This window comes from Galeopterus variegatus, unplaced genomic scaffold, assembly GCF_000696425.1.
Source record: "Galeopterus variegatus unplaced genomic scaffold, G_variegatus-3.0.2 Scaffold10160, whole genome shotgun sequence".
NCBI lineage: Eukaryota > Metazoa > Chordata > Mammalia > Dermoptera > Cynocephalidae > Galeopterus > Galeopterus variegatus.
The window spans coordinates 9,000-20,175 of NW_007736271.1; the positions used below are offsets into that span (position 1 = coordinate 9,000).

General features: G+C 38.2%; 1 protein-coding gene across 1 annotated transcript in view; it reads right to left on the minus strand.

The window, feature by feature from the left end:
• Positions 1-7,781: 7,781 nt before the first annotated feature.
• BMP2 (bone morphogenetic protein 2) overlaps positions 7,782-11,176 on the minus strand; it is a 13,255-nt gene continuing 9,860 nt past the window's right edge. The window contains exon 3 of the mRNA XM_008594107.1: positions 7,782-9,802. Coding sequence (XP_008592329.1) covers positions 8,958-9,802 — 845 coding nt within the window. The 3' untranslated portion in view covers positions 7,782-8,957. The remainder of the gene's footprint in view (positions 9,803-11,176) is intronic.

An 11,176-nucleotide genomic window follows, 5' to 3' on the forward strand; every position in this document is an offset into this window, starting at 1 on the left:
GCAGTGACATCTTCACCCAGTGTTCTGAGCAATTCAAGATAAGAGAAACATGAAAATAAAACAGGCTGACAGTTGCTCAACATCAGCAAAAAGATCAGCTGGTGTAGGGGTGCAGGTGTGGGCTGGGAGAAGAGAGGTGGGAGAAATGCCCCTTCCTTATGTTTTTTTTTTGATGAAACATTAGTGCATCTTCAATCGCAGAGGAAAAAATATATATTATACTCGGTGAATGTTGTAAGTTCCTAAAAAGTAAATAACTGTTTTCAGCCTTTTAAATTCCATATTAAATCATTAATGAGTCATGAGAAACATGCTAATGTCAAAATTGAAACGAAATGAATCACTGTTTCTGGCTGCAGAGCAGGAGCATGCTCTGTGCTTACCCTCTGCCGAGGGCCCATGGGCAGCCAGAAACCTCCCCACTGCACCCACCTGTGGGAGCTGCAGCAGCCCTTGCCCCAGGAGCTCAGAGATTGCATTTCGCTGATGGACGGAGGAAAGCAATTTCTGCCCCACCACAAGCATTTTTCCAAGAGGGAAATCTGTGGAATTGTCCCTTCCCCAAACTCAGCCTCATCACCATGGGAAAGGAAAAGCACTATTGAATCTTGTTCCTTGTCCAAACTGGCATCTCAGGGGAGACCTTCAGGAGGCTTTGGCTAGGCTCCATAAACTCTTAGGTTTGTGATGACACAGGACCAAATTGTGCCCCCCCCCCGCCTTGTACCAAATAAGATTTGCTTTTCCAGCTCTTTCTTCCCTAACACATTTCTTGATCTCCACAAAAGGTCCTGACACACAGAAGAAGGGAGAGAGAAACAGAGAAAGAGAACAGAATGTAAAATTGAAGTATAGGAAAATTCTAATTGTGTTTTTTGAGGATTAGGTAAGTGATGGAGACGAGATTAAAGACATCAATTTCTACTCCTGCCACACAAGGGCCACCAATTAACTTAACTCATCATAGGAAAGCCTTTGCGGATGCCCAGCTCCTTTGGGACCCAGAGACCAAAACCTCACAGATCCACTAGGCAGGAGATGTCCAGAGATGTGTCTTGGCACCAATTTTCATGGAGGGGGGCTCTTATTTTTATACCACTGGGACTGAAACATTGCCAACCCTAAACTTTCCAGAAACTGTACATAATAAATGAACTCCTCTCACCCCCCTCACGCTGCAAAGTTCCTCAAGTAATCTTCCCAGGATTAATGGCAGTGTTATAGTCTCAATGCCCTAATGGTTCTGGGGATGGGAGTGCTACACAACACTATCTGCCATGCTATGAGAACACACCTGATTGTGTTTTAGGAATGTCCAGCAACACCCTCTCTGTTCTTTCATGTCAGGTCCTTAAAAGTACCTTTGTGCACTCACGGGTACACCCAAGGGTGCTGTTGAACCAAGAAACAAAGGAAGCATCCTTCAGACATCCTTGCCTCAACCTGGCTGTGTTGTCAAAAGGGATGTTCAGGCACAGAGCATGCTCCGAAAAGAGAGAGGATTTGGAGCTCACTTACATAGTGTCTAATAGAAAACCTCCCAAAGATATATTTCTGGGAAATATAATACTGATATGAAATCTAACTCTTCTGTATCAGACAGTGATTTTTTTTTCTCCTTTGGGCAGCTGTTGTTGGTAAGAGGATTTTAGAATTCTTAGCCTTTGGTTCTCTTTCAGCCAGAAATTGTTCCCTCTCCAAAGGTCGATAAAGAGGAAGCTCTCAAAAGTAACTTCTCCACACAGACGAAATGCTCCAAAGCATCACCAAGGAAGGCGTTATTGTGCAATAACAGCATTTAAAAATCACCCTTCTGCTATTGAAAGCTGCATTGATCTCAATTATGTGTACATATAAGGATACATCAAAAAGTTTGTAGAAAAACAGAGTTAAAAAATAATATGAATCTCTCCACGAACTTTTTGAACATCCCTTTATCTATGTCTATGTATATATTTTTTATCCATAAACAACTCCTAATTTCTCCTATTCTTTCCATTTTCTATTATTCAGAGAAGCTATCTTTAGACAGCACACGCACAACAAATCCTATGAGATTTGGAGATACTGGACTTTTTTCCTGGGGCTGTTTTCTTTTCTATTTCTATTTAGATCACCTATTGATTGTCATTAAGTTTGCAGCCTGATTCATTCCAGGGCCTTGGTGTTTAAGTATAATTATTTTCATCCCTTATAATATTGACAATACAGTTGTGCTTTGGAGGAGTAGGTTTACTGATTAAACCAAGTGATTAGGTAATTTCTAAGTCAGTAAGGTTTCTTTGTAGGTGAATATTTTGTCAAATTCCTATGACAGATCAGATGGGCTTCTGAAGATCCCAATTTCCAAGACAGTCTGTGATGAAAAATCTTCAGGGCCTCCTGCTTGATCCCTGTGCCAGGAAACCCTGCCTATAAATGCATGAGGAAAGCAGTTAAAGTTTTCCATGGATTTGACTGAATTCCAGCCTAGGAAGCCCCACAAAGAGGACAGCCAGAGAAGCAGCTTCTCAGAGGATGCCCAGGAAGAAGGATAGACCTCGGCAAGGAAAGTATGTCAGCTACGGATTGTGTACACAGGCAAGGTGAACTTGTGAACACACGTCCAGCTTGGCAGATCTTTAAAGATTGTGCATTAGTAAAATGCTCCTGAAGCATCTTACTGAAATGAGCAAATGACTTTGATTTAAAATTAGGCTTTTAAGAATTTTTATAAACATTTCCAATACCATCTACCAAAAAAGCAGACATAGATTCCTGGACATAGTATTCTGCACACACCAAAGCTTGGATTTCTGAATGTTGCCTCAAAAAGCAACCTTTTCTCTACCTCTTTGATTTGAAACAATCGAAGCAGCTCAAAGCTGGAGCTCAACTTTATTAGAGGTTTAAAACACACCCTTGGAAACTAAGCTGGCTTTTTTTTTTTTTTTTTTTTTTTTTTAATCCAGGTGGGAAACATGTTTCAGCAAATGGGAACAACACTTTAAAAAGTTCTTAAACAGATAATGCCTTAAGAACTACACTTCAAAAACTCTTCTATCAGCCATCTACCCAACAAAAGGCTAGAATAACCTGGTAAGAAAATTAAGCCTTCCATATAAAGACAGAGATAAAATAGTTCAGCTGCCAAGATTTGGCATCTCTGAAAATGCCTTTTCAATCTCTAACTTTTGTCTACTTGGTCGTCTAGCAACCAAGTTCCGAAAAGAAACTCCACCCAAAACAAAGTGAAACAATACAGACACTTAACTTCATAACTGTGTGCGTGTGTGTGTGTGTATGTGTGTGCGTGTGTGTAAGATTCTCAGTGTGCAAAGATAGAAACTTGCTTTTAGACAATCAAAACAGAAAAAGTCCCGATTGTAGATGGCAGGAAAGGAAGTCAGGAGTAAAAAGCAAAGAGAAAATGTGTAATGCGGGAAGAGGGTATAGTTTCCACACACTGGGCTAAAGTGAGGTTTACACTCTTAAGCAATAAAAACAAACCATTAAGCTAGGCCCAGCACTGTCAGGAAGTATAAAACAGTTCTTGAAACTTTGCAGTTACTATACAAAAGCTTTTCATAAACTCTGTTTCCTGATCTTCATTAAACGTTAACATCAAGTTGCCATGGGGCAATTAGCTTGCCTCCTGAAATCAATAAAAAATCAACAATTTGGAAATAGTTGTACAGTAAAATAGTTCAATAATTATTCTCTCATAGTGTTGTGGCCAAGCGGTTCCAGTGTAAATGCAGTCCAGATGAGATCCTGCTCCTTAGGAGGGAAGCTTTAAGCAAATCAGTGGTTTGCTTAGAGACCTCCTCATCAGAATGGACTGCAACTATAATGTACTCCTGGCGTACCTTGAGAGGGGCCCCAGGCCTGGGGCAAACACAGGCTTTTCAGCAGCGTTAGCCAGTGTCTGGCGTAGTACTGCTTAAGCACCTCAGAAGGACTCAATTCAAAATTTAGAAACTTAAACAAAAATGATAAACCCATTGAAATAAAATTAGTTCCCCTACACTCAGCATTTGGACTCCAGACAGGAACAAATCACTTTTCCTTAGAGATAAATTATTTACTTATAAACACACACATATATACTCACATATATATGCATATATGTGTATATGTACATACACAAAACAAAGGGTGTACATAAGATTAGGAATTCATTCCAGAATTTCTTCAACAAATATTCACATCTGAGTTACTTGTAAGAAATCTTCAAGGTGCTCTTATAAAGTAAAATGAGGCTGCTAAACAGATGACCCTCGTAGAACATCTTGCTAAAAAAAGAGGTGCCAACACCAAGCAATGACAGAAAGTTATTTCTTTGCTGATCCCCTTTTCAGAGGCAAATCAATTCCTTTTGCTTTTCCTAGCTTGAAACCATTCACTTAAACACCTTACTCAAAGCCAACTATGGCACTGAAAATTCCAGCATCCATCAAATCAAACCTCAAATACCAGCTTTGGAAGCTTTGTACCACCCTCTAGGCTCAATGGTGTTGTACAGTGAACTATCTTAGAACTTAAAAAACAAAATCAAGCATCATTTTTAGTATAAACAAATGCTTCAAATGTATGACATCTACTTGCTGCCTTCAAAGGGAGAACTTTTAACTCAGACACTTGGCACTAGGATCACACAGGATCAGCTCAGCAGACTAACTTCAGTGTTAAACTTTTTTAAAGTACGTTTTTAAGGGCTTGCACCTGCTCCCCCATCCACATAGAAGTACTGACATGTATTTGACTAAACTGACTACATACATGCCCAAGCAAGCAAGCGAAGCAGATTTTACAAGATAAGCAACCAAGTGTTTTCATGTCTGAGGGTGGCTAGAACACAAAATTGCCAGTCATCTTGTGGGGGAAAAGAATGCCTTTGAAAAAATATGTAGGGAATCATTTCAGATATGGTGAAACGTATTCAGATGCCATCCTGTATGCCGGTTTTTTGTTTGTTTGTTTGTTTTTCCTTTAAGTGCTGCTTCTTAGAGAGGGCCTAAACTTGGTCCAACTTCTGCAGTTATGATTGAGAAGATATCAATTAGAGCCTTGCTATGCAGACGGTGGACCTTTGGCCTATGATAAGGGATTTACCTCGAAGCTTGATAGAAATGCAGACTCTCAGGCCCCACCCCAGACCCACTGAAACTTTCATTGTCTGAAACTTCTACATTATAACATGATACCAGGGGGTCTGTATACACATTAAAGTTTCATTCTCTTTAAAGCATTACTGGTGATTCGGATGCGCATTAAAATCTAAGAAGTTTTGTTTGGAGCATTAGTCTTCCAAGTTAGGTAGAAGTTCACTTTGAAGTTTGCAGGGCAGGGAAACGGTCAGAAAATTCTGCCCTGGAGAATATCATAAGGCTGTAATTTATGTCAGCAGGGTGGAGAAGAGGAAAAGCAATTTACCTGAGTGGAGCAGACTTGCATTTTATCCTCATCTCACCCTACCCATCCTCTACAAAAAAATGAAACAGAAAAAGAATAGTTCCAGAACATTCTTACTTCCTCGGATTGACAATCCGTGTCACCATGACTGTATGTTTTTACTGCAAGGCTATGCTCTTTTTGCCTTATAATAGATAAAAAGGCTGTGGTACATGAACATTCAGTGAATCAGTATCTTAACATTAATACGCCAGTAAAATAGAAATAGGCTATTTTTAAAATTGCTCTGAACTGCACACATGATTTTCCCCCTCTAGTAAAAAAAATTGAGGGACAAAATATGAACCGTTTCAGTTAACTAGTGATTATGTAGCTTACTATATAAACCAGATTTGCAGATTACCTCTCTACTCTCGGCCTCTTCAAGCACGCGTTTAAAGTAGCGATGGGAGAAGAAATAATGAAAAGATGGAAGCACAGATAGATCTGCAAACCACTCACCCTCCCCTTTCCCAATTTTTGAAGGCAAAAAAAATGAACAGAGCAACCTTGACCTGCCATGCAGATTAAAAACATGCCAGAGAGGCACCCACAGCTGAGACAAGCACAAAAACAGAAGGCACAATTTTATCAATTTTGAAAGGGGATCCCCCCCAAACTCAGAAAATACTACATGTTGATTTAAAAAAAAATCCAACTCAAAAATGATTCAAAGTATAATGACTGAATTTCAAGAAATTCAGTGTCAGGGGGTTAGTTATGAATCTTTATTCATCAGAATGAAGAATATGGGACAAAATGGAATGTAGAATGTATGTAAGAATGCATTGTTTCTCGAATGAGCTGCCAAGAGAGTCAGAGTCCCCCAATTATTATAAAACCTCTGAAACTGAAAATGCTATCGTCCATACATATGGAATATATATCACATATAACTTTGTTTGTATATTTATACATACAAGGGTCCTTCATAAAGTTCATGAAAAAATAGAAAGACAAAACAAATCCTTCCATGAACTTTTTGAAGATCTCTCATATGTATTGTCATATATATGCTAAATATATACATATAGCAAGAGAACACATTTGAGATGATATCACTGGAAGCAATTTTAACCAAGAAAATCAGAACCAATAAAGAGGAGAAATCAAAAGGACGGCTAGAACTGCCAAAGGATGAAATTCTTGAGCTATACTCTCACGCTTCCATCTAGAGAATTTCAAGTTGGGAAAACGTGGGGTTTTTATTTAAGACTGTGCAGTGCGTCCCTCGTATCTGCAGCAAGAGAGGGTGAAGAGTGGCTGCAGGAAAAGGGAGAACTCTGCCCTCCCTAGTCAGAACTGCCAAAGGATGAAATTCTTGAGCTATACTCTCACGCTTCCATCTAGAGAATTTCAAGCTGGGAAAACGTGGGTTTTTATTTAAGACTGTGCAGTGTGTCCCTCGTATCTGCAGCAAGAGAGGGTGAAGAGTGGCTGCAGGAAAAGGGAGAACTCTGCCCTCCCTAGTCAGGTCTAATTTAATGCTTTCACCTATGCAAGAATAAGAGGGATGGGGATAAAAAGAAACTAGAAGTCTTTAAAAGTTAACTAGTATTAGTAAAAGATAACCAGTATTAATTTAAAAATATGAACTACACAACCTCGTAGCTCCCAAATTGTAACTATAATCACGATCATCGAAAGTTAATTCCTGGGAAGAAGTTATTTATAACAGACTGTTCCATCACACACACAGACTTTCTAAAGCCAATTCCAAAGCAGGGGCGAGTAAAGATTAGAATTAGGTTTCACCAATCATGGCAGGATCAGAGGGGGACAAAGTCCTGGAAATTGACCTAAAATGCTGCCAGTAAAATAGTAAGGAGTTGTGGGTTCCCTGGCCTTACGAATATCCACTGAACCCTTCTTTGGGTCTGATTCCAATCCAGGACACAGAATCTCTGCCACTGCTAAGTGTTCATTCTGAGCAGCCTAATTTGACTTCATTCTGTTTGGGCTTCAGTCCAATTGGCAGATATTCTTGTAGAAGCTGATCTCAGACACTTTCCCTTTCTAATTTTTTGGCACCCTTGCCTCTGGTGCATGGGATATCATCTCTGAAACTTTAACTTGGGTTCCCCAGGTTTTGCTTGTTTTATAAGCTTTGGTTTTTCCCTTAAATCTTTCTGCCCCAGAGAGGTTCATATGAAAGATACTAAATCATTGCTAATTCCTTTGGTGCACATATGACTTATCCAATGACTTGCTGCAATTTTCCAATCATTCTTTACCTTTTCCCCACCCTATTCTGAAATGAGTAACTTCAGAAACAAAAAATGCATACACAAGGTAATCATTGTGAACGCTGTACAAATGCACTATTTTCTCTTACAGTTTGGACTTCATAGAATGAAATGACAGAGCTTTGATATTTATTATCTGAAACAGGTTTAACATTTGGAGAAATGTGTTCAAACACATAACCTTGGAAAGAAAAGCAAGCTGATCGGTCAGAGAACAAGGGGTGGGCAGAAAACATGATGTGCACAATTTTGCTGTGTATTGGACAAAGTTAAAAAATTGGGTCCTTCAGAGCATGAGCTCCCAGATGAGGTAAAGGCACAACACAAGTCAATTTCCAACTCTTGATGAGGGCCACAAGATATCGATTTTAAATATACACAATATCAATAATGAAGAAATCTTATGTTTTATTTAATACTTTGGCCAGATCGGCCCCTTTGATGGGATCAAAGGATCTTAGGAAAGAAGAACAACAAACCATCATTCACTTTCCTGCGGGTTCATCATTTTCCTAATTAGTTCTATTGGTCTTGCTTTCTCCTTTCTGCAAATGCAGGTGGGGGGAGGGTTTCTGTACTAGATCAGCAAAGTCTGGTTCTTATCCAAATATTCCACCTAATAAGGACGTAAATTCTCATGGATTGGACAACCACTCTGCAACATTCCTGAGAATTGAATAATATAATAATCTTGAAAGTCAGCAGAGTGGATTATCCACTTTTTTTTTTTTTTCTGGACTTGAACTTGTGAACTTAACAGTAGCGCTGCAAAAAAAGCAAACGTGCTAAGCACTTTGCCAGAGTAACCTTCCATGTAGACTTTTCATCTTAAATACACACAACCGAAAACAACTACAATTTTTGGAAAATTATGTACAAACCCAATAGTTCTTTTGATTACATATAAATACAAATTAGCTATTTTTCCTAAAAAGTGGTTATAATAGTAAATAAATACAAAATAAATCTGACCATTATACTTCATGTGCTGGGGTTGAACCCATATAAAATGTACAACTAAATACATTTTAAATCTTTAAGGAATAATTCTCTGATTAAAATATTTGTTTTTCCAACTTCTTTTCGTAGATATAAATATATTTTCAAAATAGCTGTGTTTTTTTTTTTTCTATCCCATTCCATAAATAAAGTCTTCATTGGGAAATATTAAAGTGTCAACTGGTTTTGTTTTTTTGTTTTTGTTTTTGTTTGTTTTTTTTCTTTTTTCTAAAATATATATATATATATTTATTTATTTAATTAATTAATTTTGCTGTGCTAACGACACCCACAACCCTCCACAACCATGTCCTGATAGTTCTTTAATACAACCTTTTCATTTTCATCCAGGTAGAGCATGGAGATAGCACTGAGTTCTGTTGGGACACAGCACGCCTTAGGAATCTTAGAGTTAACTGAGTTGACCAACGTCTGAACAATGGCGTGATTAGTGGAGTTAAGGTGATCAGCCAAGGGAAAAGGGCATTCCCCGTGGCAGTAAAAGGCATGATACCCTGGTGGGGCCACAATCCAGTCATTCCACCCCACATCACTGAAGTCCACGTACAAAGGGTGTCTCTTACAGCTGGACTTAAGGCGCTTCCGCTGTTTGTGTTTAGCTTGACGCTTTTCTCTTTTGTGAAGAGGATGCCCTTTCCCATCGTGGCCAAAAGTTACTAGCAGTGGCCTTATTTGTGACCAGCTGTGTTCATCTTGGTGCAAAGACCTGCTTATCCTAACATGTCTCTTGGAGACACCTTGTTTCTCCTCTAAGTGGGTCACCTCCACCACAAATCCATGGTTGGCATGTCCCTGTGCAGTCCACCGCATCACAGCAGGGGTGACATCAAAACTTTCCCACCTGCTGGCATTCTCATTCACCAACCGGGTGTCCAAAAGTCTGGTCACAGGAAACTTCGAGTTGGCTGTTGCAGGCTTTATAATTTCATAAATATTAATTCGGTGATGGAAACTGCCATTGTTTTCCAAACCTTCCTGCATCTGTTCCCGAAAAACTTGAAGTTCTGCTGAGGTGATAAACTCCTCAGTGGGGATAGAACTTAAATTAAAGAAGAATCTCCGGGTTGTTTTCCCACTCGTTTCTGGCAGTTCTTCCAAAGATTCTAATTTGGTGTAGAAAAGTTGGGGGGGGGGGAAGAAAGAAAAATTCAGTAAGAGAAGTAATGACAATTTAATTATCTATGAGAATTACTAAGCCTTATTGCAGGGTTTAATTGAACCATGTAAAAATATGTAACCAGAAAATAAAAAATTCCTCTTTAAATGAAAAAGGAGCCTCCTTTCTCCCTTTTTTTGTAAGTTCATGTCGACATCCATACCATGAAACAAAATTTCATAATTCATTGTTATATTCTTGATCTAATATGTGAACACTGCTTCCAGGTGGCTATAATGATGGGGGAAATGGTGAAGCATTTCTTTGGAATTCACAGACTTTAGGGCAAAAAAAAAAAAAAAAAAAAAAAAAGTCAACACTATAGTTAGTAGAGGTCTAATGAGTGACGATTTGAGGAAATTATTGCATTTCTTTTTTTTTTTTTAAAAAAAAAGGCTTTAATGTCAATCCCTTAAGCAGTATTCTAAAACATTACTCTGCAATTTAGATGATTTACAAATCTCGATATACAGATTTCAGCTTCCTAATTAAAGACTCTGAAACTCAACATCAACGATGACATTTTGCAAAGCACACCCTACTATTTTACTCAAAAGTCCAGAGACAAAGGCATTTACAGGGATCTACTTCTTTGGAAACGTACGGGTGGTAAGAGGACACTGTAGTAATTAAGGCCAAACCATTTCAGGAGAAATAACTTCCCAACTGTTGTCTGTTCTCTCACCTCTTTATGACCTCAAAAATCAAAATCTCATTTTAGATGCCTTGGGAAGACAAAAAAATGACTTGGTCTTCTGTTTGTAATTCCTTTATGTTTTTTTAAAAAATAAATTATATTAAAAACATATGCATACCTAAAAACAGGCTGCAGGACAGACACAAAACAAAAAAAAATTCTAAAAATACTGTCATAATATTCATGTTTTAAGGAACAATCTCATCCCATCCTAGTACAGAATAATCTTTATGTATCTATTTTCATTATTTCAAAATAGCCATTCAAATGAGCCTTTCATAAAAGCTTTGTCTGACTTAAGATTCCTGAATTTCAATTTTAAGTAGTACTGTATTTCAAGCAAACAATAAAATATAACGTAGCAACATGGATACTTGTACTTTGCAAATCATCAAAAGCATATTATTATTAAATTGACAATAAACAGCATCAGAATTTGACATATTGGGTTTATTTTCTTCTAGCTTTATCACATCCTACCATTTCACTGCCAAAATTTATCCTGCTTCATTCAGGATCCCAACCCAAGTGCTGACAAAATTTTGCCATAGTTCCATGTCATCACCATAAAATGAAAGGATATTTTTATCAATTTTATGGTTGTATTTTGCCTAAAGACAAAAA